General features: G+C 42.3%; 1 protein-coding gene across 1 annotated transcript; it reads right to left on the bottom strand.

Annotated features, from left to right (window-relative positions):
• Positions 1-626: 626 nt before the first annotated feature.
• On the bottom strand, positions 627-8062 carry C6H14orf180 (chromosome 6 C14orf180 homolog). The gene is made up of 4 exons (XM_009982507.1): positions 8009-8062; positions 5502-5625; positions 3616-3642; positions 627-829 (listed from the first exon to the last, which is right to left on the bottom strand). Exons 1-4 carry the CDS (start codon positions 8060-8062, stop codon positions 627-629), a joined length of 408 nt encoding a protein of 135 aa, XP_009980809.1.
• Between the last annotated feature and the right edge of the window lie 9415 nt (positions 8063-17477).

Raw genomic sequence — 17477 nt, 5'->3', positions numbered from 1 at the left:
ACACTTGGGAGTTAAGTTAAACAGTAAGAAACAGCTTTTGCCCATGGAGGAAAAAAATGCATGAAGAGAAACAAGAAAGCCATTTGCTGGGGTTTTACTAACAGTCATTTCAGGTGTATAAATATAGCAGCTTATCAGGCCTTTGGCCACCAGAGCAGTGCTTGTGCAATAGCTCAGCTTTGTTTTAAATTTTGCAGAATAGCTCTTAGGAGACTTGAGGAGAGAGATGGTTTGGTATTTACAGCCTTGACCTGAGACTCAGGAGACTTTTATACAGAGCTTGCTGCTGCCTGCACAGATCAATGTATTTCTCGCTCTACTTCTGCTTCTCATATCAGCAGTTTACAAGCTTTTTGGGGACAAAATTCAGGTACTTGTCTGCTGTTCATTATGATGGAGCATGAGTTTGGTGGGACCACAAGGCAGTAGTGTGACTGCCCACTAATGTGAAGAAAACAAAGAAGCAAAAAGAAAGAACAAGTGGCTGCTGGACAGTGAACAACAGGGATGGTTTTCTTGCTCTTCGAGGTGGATGTTCACATGTTCCCTGCATGTGGCTGGAGCAGATTGGGAGATTTGCAATGCCATGTGGTGGTTAGCAGCGTCTGTCAGGCCAGAGGACATTGCTACTGCCTCATAAACCAAGTCCAGCATTTCTGAGCAATGTGTCTTATCTGAAGAAAGAAGATAACAAGTCGGGATTGAAATTCCTCCAGGACTTTGACATCTTGCTTCATGCTGGTGTAGTAGAGACTCACAGCAAGGATCAGCACTGCACAAAATGAGAGCCACAGGAGCACAGGCAATCCAGATGATGACCTGTCATCTACTGAAAGGTGATGAGGAGAAAAAAAGAAAGAAGCATTATTTTAGTGTCATCTTAAACACTTCCCAAATTTGAACCCCTGCTGATGCCTTTGTCCCACTTTTCTGGGAACAGCAGGGTACACAGGGCTCTGGTTGTGAGCACTTCCATAGGCATCAGTTAAGTGATAGTGAGTCACACCTCCTGATGGAAGGTGGTGAGTATAAAAGATCTCATCTAATGGAGCATTGAAAGAGTTTAATTATATGCAATAAGAACAGGATTAACATAGCTAATGCATGATCTCAAGTTTCCCTCCAGCAATTATTTTTTGTACCTTTATGCTAAATGTTAAGTTAAAATACTAGGAGAATATTAAGCTATCTCATCTAATTATTTAATGCTCAAAAATGTTCCATAAAAGAGAGAAGATCTAGATTCCTGTCCTTTTCCCTGGTAACTCAACTTGCTTGGGGCTCCTGCTAATTAGAGTAAGAACCAGAATGTGGCTTCATTAACCAAGAGGGGTATTTAGAAGGCTCTGGCAGGTTTAGCCTCTCTCTAAGTGCTAGGTGTGCTAATTACACTGGAACATCCTCTGCACTTGCTCTTAAGGAGGAGGACACTGTAAACATTTTTCTTGCCCTTAAAATAATGGTTTAAAATATTCTTAAAATATGTTTAAAGTGCCATAGGTCAGGCACAGTACACATGTAGAAATCAATGGGCTACTTTCAGCTCGCCGAGATCCGTGCCTCAGCCTTTGCATGTGTGTATCCATCCGTGGGCCTCAGGGATCCAGTTTGATTCAGATCTTGTTGCTCTGTTTGACTGCATGGCCACTGCACAATCCGTATGATTTCATAAAGCACTTTGAGTATTAAACATTCAGTATAAAGCTAAATTCATGCCTGAATAAAAACCCATAGTGGCAGCTATTTTCCTGCCATATGCACATAATCAATAAGGAGATAAAAATGTGATGTGTATTATTATGGGTAAAGGGCCAACATTAGCTGCAACATATTTAAATTAGCTTCTACTATGAGCCCTGGAATACACACCAGTCAATTAAACTGTCATACAGATGTACAGAGAGGAAGGTAAAAGTCATAAAACCAAGCAAGAAACACATAATAATGTATCAAAAAGTGTATAGGGAGAAGGTAAAATGTTAATAGGCAGTCATTTTATAGCTAACCAGAAACCAAATCGATGTCCCATAATAGATCTGAGTGAATTATTTGCCGCAAATAATTTATTCGTTTGAATTTAGCCCTTCTTTCTGTTTGCAAATTATCCATGAGCGGGCTTCAATTTTTATAAATTTGTTTATTCGGCATTATTCTATGAATGGTTTATAGGAAAGTATTTAGCTAGGGAATTACTCACCACTTTCTGCTTTTGCAGAAATTTGTAATTTGGAAGTTGGTATTTCCCCTGTGTGATTTACCCACATGACACAATACAGATCTCGACCGGGTGACCACCTGCCTTTCAAAGCTCGGGGCCTGGCTGGTGAGCATACCTGGTAGCAGTGGAACTTTTCTGTGAAAGCCGAGCAGCTTTTCACGTCAGACCTTTTCTGTGAAGTGAGTATAACCTTTTCCAATCTTGCGAAAGGTACTTTCCATGTTAAATTTCTGGGTGATCTTAAATGCAAACTTGGCCTTTCCTTATATCTTCTCAATTAGGGAGTATATTCAGTCCAGGAACAGAAAAAAAAATAATGTGGAAAAATAATCCCACCTACAAAATAGTGACGAGCTATGCTCGCAACAGCTTCAACACATCACTACAACTATGTGCTTAAATGTAAGTTTGCTCTTTTCTAGATTACAAATAGAAAATTAGCACTGGAATTTGTTAGTTAAATTGCTTATTGGAACAGCACACTCAGTCCTAGCCATGTGCCCAATCTAAGAAACAGACAACTTATTTAAGAATAGCACAAAACTGGGATACAGGAGATTTTGATTCAGTTCCTGCCCTGGACACACATTTCCACTGTCATACCTGAGGGATATTTGGTCTTTCCTTTTCCACCTGGCCCTTTCCTGTCTATAGCACCTTGTTCCCAGCCTGATAACTGCCTCAGCTGATGCTGCTATTTACATGAGCGTACAACCCCTTTTCCTGGGCAATAGCAACAGCCAGGGGATGTGGGGACTTTGTCTCCTAACACTACGTCTGTGTGTGTGTGCGCATACATACATGTATGTATGTACCACTCTCGCCTTACTGCGTTGCTTACAGCAAGGGCTGGATGTTGGCCAGGGCCTCCAGAAAGAATTACCATCATAAGAACATCCCGAAACACACATTTGCTTGAGGGTCTGTGGGGCTGGCTGGCCTTGAACATCCTTGCAAACAAAAAATATAAACAGGATAATTTTTATTATTTCTACCCTGCTGCCAGCATATAAATGAATCATCTCTTCCCCACGTATGAAAGTCAGCAGGGAGAACTATTGTTTCGCTCGGGGTGCTTTCCCTGCGTATCTTAGTGAAAAACCTGTACCTATTCTATTGCCATAAAATATATTAATTATATTTAAATTAAAAATAGCTTCAGGGATTTCATTTCTGTTTCCACTATTTGTCTTACTAGATGTCTTGTTTAAAATACTGCACCAGACCTCATCAGCACCTTGTGCCTCATGTGCTGAGAAGAACAAGCAGCACCCACTGACGGTATGAAACGCTTTGTATACAGAGGATGTATTTGCACAGTGCATCCCAGCACCGCAAAGCAAACTCAGGGTAGCGCCGCGGATGGCTCACGGTCATAATGTGAAACGTCAACTTACCGACTACGTAGTCGCAGTACGAAATGGCTAGAAAACAGAATGAAAATGTTCTTACACGCCTGGAAAAGCCTCTTTTCAGCAGATGAATAAGAAAGCAAGCACCAAGCAGCGTCTCTGAAATCGCCTGTCGCCTTATAGACACTGGGCCTCCTCTTACAGCACGCCTGGCTGTACAGATTTATGTCAGGTGAGGATCTACCCACTCCATGCAAACATGCAGATGTAGGTGCGCTTTAGGAAAGTGAGAAAAAATTATTGCGTGCGGGGGTTCAGAGGCAGAGATTGCTGCTGTTGCAGGGAGGCCAGGAGTCAGCTCTTGCAAAAAAGACCTCCCTATTCCACATCATTTCTAGAAAGGAAAGGAGACAGATCAGCAGGCTGAGAGAAGAATGAGAGTTAAGAAAGCGAAGCCCACTGTCAGATGCAACTTTCATCCAACAATATCCTGGAACTGCCTCCGCTTGGCAGGCGGGCCCCAGACACAATCCAGGATGAAAAGTCCACAGAATGGAAAAATTTCAGTGGTGCCAGCAACCTTCATCTTACCAGCCTCTATGTTAATAACGTTGTGTGGACAAAGAGCAAAATCATCTAAATCACGAGCTGTTTGCAGCACAGAATACTAGTTACGGGTTGGGTCATTTCTCCTATCTTCATGGAAAAGAGTAATTTTTTTTTCTTGCAGTTCCCTGGAGCTCGAGCATGGCTGTGCTGAATTCAGAGCCAGCGGGAGATGAACCTGGTTCCCTGGGCTGGACTGACTGCAGGATTACCAGTGCTGATGTGGGGACATGGACTCTCGCAGGGAGCTGAAGGGGGTATTAGCTCTCGTCAAAATCCTGCTCTTGAGCAGTCAGATGAGCTTCGAAGAATTTAGGGCTGACTCACTGAGTCAGGATGGGAAAGCCCATGTCGACAACCTTATCAAGAAACAGCTTTTCCCTCCTGCATTAGGAGGCACCACAAGCAACATGTTGCAAAAACAATGAGAGGTCTGTTTACAGGCACATCAGCAGATGCCAAGCCCTGTTTTCAGAAGCTGAGTAGCAGTTCAAACAGGTGGCTGACAAAGAAATGTTACCATTCTTTCACCTGTATTTTTACTGACTGATGTATCAAAACTGTACAATTTTAGTTCCCTACCAACAAATACAATTTTTCATAGTCAAGTCAGTTTGAGAAAGTCAGAATGAAACAACAGTTCTTATTTAGTTATGAACTGTATACAGCACGTGCAGAAGTGCTAACTGGATCCTTGTGCTAGACCTCTGCTTAAGGTTCCTCCCAGTTGACCTACCTGTGAACTGTTAATTTTGGGTCATGAACGAAAGACCAGAGGTTATGTTAGCTGTATCATTCCTTGGGTGCCTTTGTTGGCAGAAATGGTTATATCCTCGCTGCTTTTAACCCCAGTGGGCCAGACAGGCTCAGACCTTTACTATTGTATCCCATGGCATGTATGCTGCTCAGAAACATGAAACGTCTGGCTCCCTCCCCACTATTACATCCTAGTTACCCAGAATGACATAAGCGTGTTTAAATTTGATCTGAGGTCCTTTTCTATGAGTGGAAGCATTGTTCTGGGGTAGACCTAAGGCTCAGCAAAACCCATGGTCTATGCTGATCCCTGTGGGGACTGAGTTGGGAGTTCATGGCAAGAATAGCCCTGAGTCTGCTCTGACGCGATGCAGGAGCCTGTCTCCTCCCCGAGCGAACAGATCAGGTTTAATTCTGCAGAGCACAGAGCAAAAGCTGTTTGTCTTCTGCTATGTGCTGAGCTCAAAATCACACATAACGTTATCAGAGGGAGGAGCTGATGTGGGCAGACAGGGTGAATGTTAAAAGCTAGAAAGGTCATGCTGACAGGCTTAGTAGCTTGAGCGTACCATGTTCAATGACTTCTGGCTCACGAAATCGAACCCTTCTCTCTGCTTTCCGCTTTTCCCCCACAGCTTGGTCCACAGGTGGCCTTTTCCTCAGTATTGAAGGAGGATAGCTACTGTCATCCGTCTAAAGAGTTGATCAAAACACAGAACACATGGCCATTCAAACTGGAGTAACGCAGCTGGGTGAAGCTTTGGGCTTTTGCGGCGGTGTTACCATGTCCCTCAAAGGACATGATATGAAACACATTTGTTTGACATTTATAGTCAGACTACTGTAATATTTATTGCAAGACAATATGGATATTTCTTCATTGTCATAGATCATCAGTACTCTAAAGCTATCTTCTCAGGTAAAAGGTTGGTTAAAGTAACAGACAGCAAAGCGTTCAGAAAGGATTTCTCTAAATTGGAGTGAACAGCTATTGAAGGTATCTGCTCAATAGCCCTGGGATAGATGGACATAAATGTGATAAGAAATATATGAACCATATCATTGGGAACACCTTTGAAATGTTCTTCTGAGCTCAGCAGCTCCATTCTGAACGCAGTGTTGCCATTTCAACAACAGAAACTGTGCAGCAGTCTTGAGTTTAGACACTATCCTGGTGGGTACAAGAAGGTAATTTTTTTGCACTTTGATATCACAGTTATGTTATTGCTCTGTTTTTTGCTTGGAAGCCACACTCAGTCTTAGATAATGGAATCAGATTGCTGTGGATTCTGCCAAATGACAAGAAACAGAGCTGCAATAACAGTAATAAATCCCTCTTCTGTGTAGGAATACTCCCACAGTTAATACCCCAAAGTGAATGCAAAGCATCTCGATTCAGAGACACCCACTGTCCTCTGAAAGTGCAGAGCAGATGGCAAATTTTTCACTTTTCAGAGACCTAAGTGGGCAGCAGAGATTCTCCACATTTTATTTTTGTTTCAAGATCAAAGTCATCTTCTCTACTCCTTTCTCTCCTTCCTTCCCTTCCTCTGCTAAGTAAAGAGTATTATTTCTTAGATGGTTTGTTTGCTACTTCTGGTCACTGTTCCTGCTCCTTTTTTTTCCCCTCATTTGTCATTTCCCCAGTTAGTGACTGCAAGCTCCTTCCTCCATGTTTTTCTTCCTTTTAATGTTTCTGCTCCTCAATGCCTGCTACTTTTGCCCATTTTAGACTCAAATACCCTTGCCCTACACCTTTTCTCTTTGGATGCTTTCCTCACACTCTCCATTTCACACACCCACTCCTTGGGCTGCAGGAGCAGGATTAAGTCCCGTTACCTACAGTCTGGGAGTGTCAGACCCCAGAGCACAGACGATAAGGAGTTTTCCTTATGCATCACACTCTGGATAATCTCAGAAAGACATATGACATAGCCAGCAGGAACTGCCATAGAGCGAGGAATGTCTTCAGCTTTGATATCTTCTCCTGAGGGATTTATAAACCAGATTTTGGTTTAATTTATCACTGATAAGGATGACTTCTCTGAGCTTGGGGTCATACAAGCATCCATACCACCTCTGTCTCATGACTAGGAACAATGTGTGTTGGAGCTCTGGGTTTTTTGTTCAGCAGCTCGGAAGCAAGACCCATCCAGGGCATGGAAAACCTGGATTCAACTTCTTTCTAAGTCCAAGAGAAGATAAACCCACATTTCTCATATGCACACCCTCATCGTCAGAGCTATGGTGCACACGTGGGAGCAGGGAATCTCAGTTTCTGCCACCGAAACCATCTTGTCGGCCTTGAATATTTAAATATTCATTGAGCTGAAGAAAGAAAGACTGAAAGAATGACTTTACAGCCTAGCATTTTGGTGCTCCCTTAGGGGTGGGAGAAGTCTGCTCCTACCCTTGCTCCAACGAGTACTTAATATGGAATACTTAAATTGGAGAAGTCACTGGGAACAGGGTCTCACCTCTACCAGGTGAGTACCCTAATCGCTGATATAGACATACACACACACACACACACACATGCATTTTCTACCATAATGAGTATTTAATTACTCTGTGTAAAATGAAACAAGTTTAGGGAGGCACAGCAGAAGATGCCCAGCTCAGACCAATGGTGGTTATAGCTTTAGCTAGGAGGGCTCCTCCCATGGCACAGTCAAGGAAATTGAACCTTATATTTGAAGAGATTTATAATTCCAAGTGCAGCTCTTGTCCATATGAGCTTTTCCAAACACCTAACAGTTACAACACATCAGAAGAGAAAAACATTAAACAACGAGCTGATTGGGTAGCAGCTAGCCAAAGAAAACCTTGAAAAGGAAGTGGCATTTTCAATATTTACTAGGCTTTAACAACCTGTGGAAATCAAAGCTACACAGTGTCAGAGAAAAACGATGCATTTTCCCCTCAGACAGAAACCCGGTGTTAACATACTGTGACACGAGCTGGAAACCTACCAAAATGCTAGCTGGGAAATTGTATGCCCTTAAAAACAACCCATTTGTGAAAAGCTCCAGGTGTTGGACACAAGGACTCTTATCGCCCACCAAGAGTTACTTACCGGCAGCTCCTCTGCGTTAGGATCAGAAGGTGGGGCTGGACATATTTGGGACATGTAATCTGGATGCAAACATGAAGCCTCCCACACGAAGCTTCGGTTGAAAAGCCACTTGCTCAATAAAATTGGAAGGACCAGGGGAGAGTGTCTGGAGATCCCTCTGCAGCGAGGACGGAGTAGGCAATGCCCCTGAGTGGATGGGAGCCGCGGTGAATGACAGAGGAGTGGAAAGAAGAGTTTCCGCCCTTCATACCAGCGTTGGCTTGGGAAGGATGACGTTACTTGAAATGTACTCGGTAGCCAAAAATAGCACATAGTGATAACACTGATTGTGCAGCTGGAAAGCAGGGCTTTCCTGGCAACTGGAAAGGGGCTGAATGGAGCAAATCACAGATAAACACCTACATATTTGCACGTGTACACATGAAGTCAAAGCTGTTCTTTTTGTCATGATTGCTGCATTTCCATGATCCTGTTGATCTCGTTTCCAGAAACCATTCCCAAATTCAAAAATTTTGCAAGTGGGGCTGTTTTTAATCCTTCTCCTGTTCAAAATATGTGGGTAAAGCCATCAGGAAATTATATAGATGTAGCAGGATCACATATATCTCCCGTCAGTACAGTTATGACCTCACTTTATATGTTTTACAAATTAGATCCATTATTATAGTAATAAAGTGGGTTTTTAACATTAGACATTTCTACAGATATTATAATAAGATTATTGATAGGAAGAGAGGTGATTTACTGTTCAAGAGCCTTTAGTGGCCCCTTGTCAAATGCTGAAGGCTGGTCATCATCAAATATACAATTTCCACTCAGAAATACCTGCCATGACTGCAGAAATATGGTGGTTTACTGTCTCAACAAGCACACGTTGAGCTTTTTTTGTTGTTCTTTTCCTGGAGCTATTTATTTGCCGTGACATGGCTGAAGTACTCCAGTTTTGTGCTGTTTTCCAGGTGTTAGGATGGATTGTCCTATGGCATGCTCAGGGAGAATGGCTCTTGTTTTGCTCCTACCCAGTGGAGCTAGGGTTGTAAGATGCCTACATCGGCACCGGGAACCAGAGGGCACAGCAGCTAAGTGTGCTTCACTATTTTAATCTTCCTTTCAGTGATTTGGGAAGGGAGTGAGGAGATGGAAAGAGTCGGGATCCTTCCCCAGCAAAAACTGGGCCAGCACAATGTCCACAGCTGATGTGAGGCCAGCAGCTCTCTTTGAGCTTTGCTGCCTTCCCACAGCTTAGCCTCTGCATGAGTCTGCAGCACTTGCAAGGGCTACTGTCCTCAGGCCCTTTGCTTTCCAGCAGTGAAAGCAGCAGCAATATGGAGAAGAACACATTTTGATGGCCTGGGGCTCTTCATTGAATGCACCGTATCTAAAAGCCACCTGGAGATAGTCACCTTACCTTCTCTTTCTTGTACATTGGGGTGACGGAGGGCTTTTCCTCATGCTGCAACCACCTCACAGCTCCAGGGCTAGTGAAACGCTCCCAAAATCCCCTCTCTGGGATGTCCTGTAAGGGTTTCACAATAGTTATTTTGGGATATCTAAGCTGAGCTTTGGTGAGGAAAAGTCATTCTTCAAAATTTTATTCACAATAGATCCTAGACAGAGAGGTTACAAAGCCTTCCAAACCATGATCCCTAGCTTCTCTGGTTCCTACTTCCTCCTATTGTGATAATCACTTGCTACTAATTCATATAAGAAGGAATTTACTTGCCTATTTTGGCCAGCAAAACTGATGGAGGTGGGAAGAGGGAAGTCAAACTCTAGTCTTCATCTAGGTTTGACTTTCTCCACGTGAACTGTCTCATTTATTTTTACTAGTGTCATCTAGCAAGGAACATACGAAAGTCTTGTGCAGCCTATTGTTCCTGCAGGGAGCTCGTGAGCCTTTAGATCCGAATGAAAAACCTTGTTCCTGTCTTTTTTACTGAATCTGGTTTTATTGAGAAAAAAGGTCTCATGTTTTTCTAAAAATTGATCAGAAACTTTTTGGTATTTTCTTGAAAAAAATCCTGCAGAAAAGTCTAGGGGGTTTGTTGTATTCAAGAAATTGACACATGAAGACAACATTTACCATTTTCAATGTCAGAAACCATTTCTTTCAGTTCTAGAGATTCTCCTTAAAAGTAAACAATTTTTCTCTTCATTTGATTGAAAAATAATTAGGCAGCTTCCAAATGTTTTTGTGAAAGATTGCTATCTAAATGTTAGGAATTATCATTTCATAATGCCATTCTCACTTTTATTCTCACAATATATTAATTATATTGATAGTAATGGTTGTAAATGCTTGAATAATTAGCAGTTACCTGGGCACTCAAGCTCCAGCGAATAAAGACGTCAGGAGTTCAAAACTCATAACAGGGACACATCCATTCCTACTAAGTGCTTTTGATTGCAGTTTAACAACCTAAAATTTGATATACATCAGAAATAAAACATAGTTTAATGCATGAAGTGAAAGATTCCAGGAAAATAACTTCACTAGCCTCTGAAATCACTGGTAATAAATAATAGTTACGATAGTGGGATAATTTCTGCTTTGGAAGATGGAAGAATTTCCTTTGACATTGCCCTTCTTTTTAAAGTAATTTTTCATCTAAGCTTTGATCTCATTTCATGCAACATATGTCAGAAGCAAAGCTGGACAAAGAATTCATAAATGAATTATTTAGCTGATGAGTGTCACCTCTATTCCGTTCAGCTAATTGTTCACAAATAGATAGTGACTTTCGTGAACGTATTCATTATTCAGATTTATTCAGTGGATAATTGCTGGGAGTAATTCTTTGTCTGTAGATTGCTTGGAAGCATTTCACTGTGAACATTTAATAGTAAAAATCTATCCAGGCTTTCAATACAAGACGAACTGAAAATATCTGTAACTACTGATGGAGTCCTTAAACACAAACAATATACTGCAGTCTTTATGAGCAACACCAGCGTTTTCAGGAAGAACTCTGCTACTTCCCATGGTACGTAGGAGGGAAAGCAAAGACATCACAACTATCTGTGTAGTGACAACTTTCAATGGCAAACGTTGTATATGCAAATAAGTTTTTACAAGAAAAGGGTTGCTTAAGTGTTTGCTCAGCAGGAAAACTAAACAAGCACGAACAAAACATGATTGACTTCCCAGTGAATAAATACGAACAGTTCACACAAAGGAACTAACTGCACAGACAGTATTTTCCTGCAATACCCCGATGGAACATGTCTAGGAAATCAACATAACATGATAAAACAATTCTACGCTCCGAGGATAGCTGTGTAACCATATGAACTCTTTTTCCATTTCCTTCTGCAGGAATAAATATTTTAGACAAGCAAAGTACTTTGTAAATGAGGCCTTTGTGGGGATTCATCTGGCCTGGTTCAATTATTTTGAAACCTAGCAATTTTCTCATATCATTGAATCTGGTTTTATTGCAAATAGGGTCATAGAAATAGTCACTCATTGCAATAATGGACTTAGTTTATCTTAACTATTAACACTTCCAGTAGGTTTACACGCACGTATATGTTCAATATTTATGGATATGCACAGTGCAAATATATTAATAATGAAGTAACTTTATCTCCAACAATCTGAAAACAAAATCACGTAATACCATACAGTGCGGGGTGCAGCGGTAACTGGAAGCAGCATATCAGGATAACAGAACAGAAAAGGAATAAATAAATTAGAAGGAAGTCTTCCATATCTTCTTCAACTTCCAGAGTGTCAATTGAGCCTTTGTTCAATATTCCACCTTTTGTGGTTCTGTGTGCTCTTGATTAATAATTTAGAGATGCACCTTTTGGCAGCAAGGTAAGTTTTGTATTTGCCAAGAGTGATTTTCCACCAGTCAGAGAGTACATCAGGAAATAAAAAGGCAAATTGCCCCACAGAGCATAATTAGCTGTGTGCCGCCTTCCTTTTTCTGCCTCTGGAGAAACAGATTTACTGCTGAAAAGTATGGGACACTCATGAGGTGTCGTACAGCAACGTTTCTGCACCTCAAACTTTCCAGGGAGGAAAGCACTGTATAAATCCTGACCTCAAGTCAAAAATCAGCCCTTTGGACTGTGCATTTCCATGTGTATTCCACGATCAGAGGGGTCACAGTTAATCTCTCATCTGATGGTCACTCCAAAATGGGGCTTCTTTGTGGAGTTGGGGGAAAAAAGAATCAACAACAAAGCATAATGGAGACAGGGCAATGAACTGGCAGATGATCTGATAGCACTCAGCGTATGTAGCCAGCTAGACTGAAAGCAATCAGTTATCCTTTCCATACATTCATTAATCCCTGTGATGCCCAAAGACCTGTGTATCCAGGTGTGTTTGCCCCAAGGAAGAGCAGCGCTCCATGCAAAGCATAACATTGACAGACCCTGTGATGCTCCGTGAAGGACCCACAGGGTTATCCTCCCAGTGAGACCTTCTCTTCACCATTTAGATGTTACTACCCTGTGCTGGAAGTTTTCATGATCACACAGATCTTTAAGATCCCTTTTGATGCAGGTAGGCAGACCTGGGGCCATCCATCCAGGAACTGCAGGCCTGGATTGCTACTGTTTGCAAAAATTAGATTAAACATGGTAGTACTACATGCAGCCATCTGATCCAGCACAATAGAATTGATTTCTGAAGGCAGAGCCCTGGCTTTATTTGTGGATATAGCAGGTACTTCTGAGTGATGATCATCTTTCTGGAGCCGTGGCACCAGTTTCAAATCCACAGCGTGCAGGGGTTTGTACTGGTTTTGAACTGACCTCTCCTCTTAAGGCAGACGTAAACACTGCGTAGAATGTGTAGTAGAGTTTTGCATTGTGGTGAGCACATCCTCACTGCAGGATGAGGCATGGATCCATCTCCATTTCCTAAAATTGACTCTCTTATTCATGTGTCTTTCCTAGTAGATGTTATAAATAACCACAGAGTACTTGTGGTGATATATAGTAAACATAGAGAGAATTTCTGGGTTGCTGAAATGAACTTTCTAAATAATTACAGAATGATTCCACATCCATTTCATAATTAGACCCCTGAGATTACAACCAAGCTATTATTTGTGATTCAACACGCATTTTTATTTTGGAAATGTCCCATAAGCCATTAGGTTTATTCCACCTGAGGTTTTCTAATTCATTCTGTTCATCCTGCCACTGGGATCTAAAATGTAAAGCATCTATTGATTGAATAAGAGTTACCAAGTAACCAAATGCTAATATCTGCTGTTGGCTCACTGTTTCCACATCAGCCATTTCTGCTGATGTGCGATGTAGGAGATGGACAGGGCTGGAAAGCCTGAGGTCGTTCTGAGTAAGCTTTTATCACAAGCTCATTGTATTTTAGGAACAAAATGGAGAGGAATAGGAACCTCTGCTTAAAGCATCCAGGCTGCTGTTAATGGCAGGACTGACAGCAGCCATGAGATGAATGAGAAGGATGAACCCACTGCCAGCAGGAGGATGGGTGAGCTGGCATAGAACAGAAAGGGAGGCAAAAATCACGTGAAAAGAAAAACCTTTAGAAACAGCCAAAACAGAATTATCTTCAGGAATTATATTTTAGCAGTAATCACTTTGTGCTCTCTGTTGTGTTGATTTGGGCTTTCTGTAACAATTCCTCGTTTCCCTAGGTGAGTTTTGACCTGAGGAGAATTCAGGCTAGGATGACTGCAGGGTATAGCCTAAAAAGGGGATTAGTGGTTTTATCTAAATCCCAGATATCAAAAGGCTCCTGTGGACTTCTGCGAGTCACTGTCTGCCCGTAATGGATTTTAGAAACCTGGTAGCTGTTAATGCCAAACTGGTCCTGAGAAGGGCAGCAAGTGGACTGATGGCAATGAGAAGGGAAGAAGCCAAGGGAATCGTAAAGCACCTAGATACAGGCGTCGCTGCATAAGATGATTTGAAGGCACTGATGTAAATGCTCTTGAGCTCCATTTGCAGTGTCACCTTGGAAGGGGATTAGGTTAGATTAATGTCATGAAAGAGGAACAGAAAAATGGAGAAAAGAGCGGATCGAAGCATGAGAAAAGCCCAAATGAGTAAAATATGCATGAACTGGAAAGAGTTTGGACAGCGATGCTGGATGATGAAGAATATAAAAAACAAGCAGCAAATCCTGCTGTTGTTGACAGTCATTTTACATTAATGTTAAGTCTATTAATGCCGATATTTGTTCTGGATTTAATTTCTTGTAATTATTATGTAAGTCTCCATCCTCCACCTCCAAGCCCTGGAGGCTGGTGCTTTCAAAGTAAAACAAGCAGGTTTAACAAAGAGTAATCGGTATAATTTCCAAAACTGGCCAAGTGCTTCTGGAGCTTGTATTCAATAGCATCTCAATTTAAGCTGAGGCAAGGAAACTAACCAAGGGAAAATTCAGGCAGCACATCAGAGAATGCTCATGGACATCAGGATATATAGGTAAGTAAGTCAGGTTGAAAGTCAGTTATGTTTTTCACAAGCAAGCTGAAGATTCAAGCTGTGGTTTCGTTCCAAAGCAGAGCATCCTTTGGCATGCCCACAGGAGTGTCGGAGGGACCTGCCCACGCCAGGGCAATCAGTGTCCTACAGTGGGGTAGCTGAGAGCAGGATGGGCTTTTACTGGAGAGTGTGGAACTGGGGTCCAGCTCTGATCCCTGGCAGGGTTTGGATCAGATCCTTAAAATGCAATGCCCCTAGGAGGCAGCTCGTTACTAGCTGCCTTATAACAGCCCTCTCTCTTTTCCCCCTCTGCTCTCTCCTTCATTCTTATTGGAAACATAGTCCGGGACCAGGAAACCTCTCAGTTTAAATTAATATGTTGGTCAGAATCATCTCTGCTTCAACAAATATACTTTTTCTGATGTGGAATGTTTTCATCAGCATATTTTTCATTGTCTCAAATGTATGAGGCTTTCAACCAGTCTCCTCAATGAAACAATGGAAATTACATTGTCTTTTCTCTTAAAGCTAGACAAATGCAAAGGCAAGGAATAAGCTTCACAGGACAGCTGTGGAGATGGTGAATTAATAGTGTCTGAAGGGAGGAGAATTGAGACTGAGCTCTTGGTCTATCATATGATTCAGGCTATGTGGCTATTCCCTGGCAGAGGCAAAACCTCTGGGTACAGAGAGCTGGTTCACTGTCTTGCATTCCTCTTTCATGCATTATACCCATTCTAGCAAGTATTTCTAGGAGAATTATTGAGACTGGAGTGCTCATCTGATCTCTATGTAGTGTTACTGTCTCTCCTTGTGTACTGGAGAGCTGGAAAAAATTAGATCCCTTTTGGAGCATACTGGTCCAGAAGGCTCTATCCAGGTCTAAAGTGAAGATGATGGAAAGGTGATCCCACCACTCCTCCTTCCCAGAAGATGACCTCTCCCACTTCTGTGACTCCCCTGAGGCTATAGAACTGAAACATCTTTTCCTAACACTCTCAGTTTTGGCAAGTTTTGTCACTTCCTGCGTGGATAGTGCCAGAGCTGGGAAATAGCGTCAACTTCTTTGATGGACAAATTTGACAGTCCAGTTCAAAAAGTTATTAGCAAAGGATGCTATAAGACTTCTTTACAGAAAAGTTGCCTTCCGTTTGACTGACACATTTTCTGTACAAGTCTTTTTTGTGCAACATTTCTAAAAGAAAGTAAAAAGACACCTGGTTGTTCCCCACCCACAATCAGGGATGCCACTGACTCCAGTGAAGAGTTCTGCACGTGGAATCCAGGCAGGATTTAATTTCTGCTACTCACATCTAGGGGACTGATAGATCTCCATTAAATAAGCAAAACTTATCTCTGTCAGGGCACTTTGGGTCAAGCTGCCTTTCTACTCAAACTCCTGCAAAAATATTGCAGTGAATGGAAATTTGTGAGTGTATGTGTAATGGCATTTGCTTTTTGGTTAAGTGAAGTAATACGAAATACAAGGACTGGGGCAAAGTACTGTTGGTCCCAAAATTTCAGCAATAATTTCTATTTTCCTCTGGTTAAAGTTGCTTTACTGTTAGGGGCACAGTCTTAAGTCTGAACGTAAGGCTGGCACTCTACTCTCTTGAGCCACGGCTTTGCTGGCTTCTGCCAAGAGGCCAAATGATTTCATCTGTCACATTCCCACTGCCATGTCTGCTGTCACTAGCTTATTACAACTGGTGAATTTTCAGCATTTTGGCACTCCCTATGCACTGACACACAGCGTGATCTTCTGAATGATATACTCTGCTTGCAATACACGAGTGAAGAACGTATCTGTCTGCTTCACACGTCCTTGTCTTTAAAAGACTTTTCCTCACATCCCCCCACCTCTGCACAACCATACCCGGTTCTCATTTCTGATCCCAGTAGCCAGTCTCCTCCTCACCTGCTTGTCCAGCCTGAGTTCCTTTGGGCTGTGCTGGGCGACTTTACTTGGCATTTGTCATGGTGGCAGCAAATGCTGCAGACCTGGCTGCAGCCTGCTAGCAGAGATGGTAGCCTGCCACCAGATGGTGGGTGATCCAGGTGTTGGGTGCCTCTCCTGTTTCAGATAGGCAGGTATATCAAGAAAGACATGTGAAACCTGCAAATTTTCCTTGGATGCCAAACGTCCCTCAGCTAAAACACATATGAAAAGCACATCTGAGACTAGAGGGGGAGAGGATTTCCTCAAACTAACCCATAGGAAGGTGGCTTTTGGAGCCATCACTCTGTCATGTCTTCCAGGATGATCTAGTGTGAACCAGCATCAATGTAGACCAAGGAGAAGGAGACCAAGGAGAGTGCCAGACTCGTCAAGGCTGGTGGGTTTGCATGGCTATGATACACTATCTGTTCTGTGCTCTTCATTGCTGTTTCAGAAAGGACACCTTCAGCTCCTTTGCCTTACCAAATTGAAATCAAACACCTAAAAGGCAGCAAAATGGCCTTGCTTCCTTTTTTTTTCTGGGGATGTGCAGTAAAAATAAGCAATATAGAGGAGGAAAAAGAAAGGGAATTTGGAGCAGGTGGAACTGGTGATTGTCAGCTTTACTTGTCAGTTCAGAGCTGGATTTTGGGGCAGTGTGTAGCGGTGGAAATGGGCTGGCCCTGGAGAGAAGCTAGTGCTCCAGTGTACCAAGCAACTCTTCAGCCCTTCACCCACCTGCTTACACAGCAGTCTCTTTTACAAAACCAAGGCTGGAGGTGTCTTGGGGATGAATTCCCTCAAATCTTGGCTCTGCCCAACAGTCCATGCAGTAGCAGGTCCGGCCCTAGGCATATGCGGCCAGACTCCTCCTATCTGAAATCTTTGATTTGTTTGCTCCTCAAAAAGTAAAGCAGCTGCTCCAGGATGCATTTATAAAACTTTGCAAATTCAGATACTTATCAAAACTTCTTATTGCTAAATATTCCTGTCTGAATAATGACCCGTTCACTCTAGGTGCTTTATATGAGCAAAGTGGAGGTTAGTTAATTCCTGGGTTTGACAATGGCACCAGGAAGAGAACATAGAATTTTACTCATC

This window comes from Tauraco erythrolophus, chromosome 6, assembly GCF_009769465.1.
Source record: "Tauraco erythrolophus isolate bTauEry1 chromosome 6, bTauEry1.pri, whole genome shotgun sequence".
Taxonomy (NCBI): Eukaryota; Metazoa; Chordata; class Aves; order Musophagiformes; family Musophagidae; genus Tauraco; species Tauraco erythrolophus.
This window is presented reverse-complemented; position numbering and strand designations above follow the sequence as displayed.

What these genes read in the sequence shown, in the direction of transcription:
- C6H14orf180 (XM_009982507.1), bottom strand. Translation starts at nt 8,062, where the DNA reads ATGTCCCAAATATGTCCAGCCCCACCTTCTGATCCTAACGCAGAGGAG. An exon ending in GCCAGAAGTCATTGAACATG is followed by an intron (nt 3,643 to 5,501) that starts GTACGCTCAAGC and finishes TCTGTTTTCTAG; the next exon opens with CCATTTCGTACTGCGACTAC. An exon ending in GTACTGCGACTACGTAGTCG is followed by an intron (nt 830 to 3,615) that starts GTAAGTTGACGT and finishes ATCACCTTTCAG; the next exon opens with TAGATGACAGGTCATCATCT.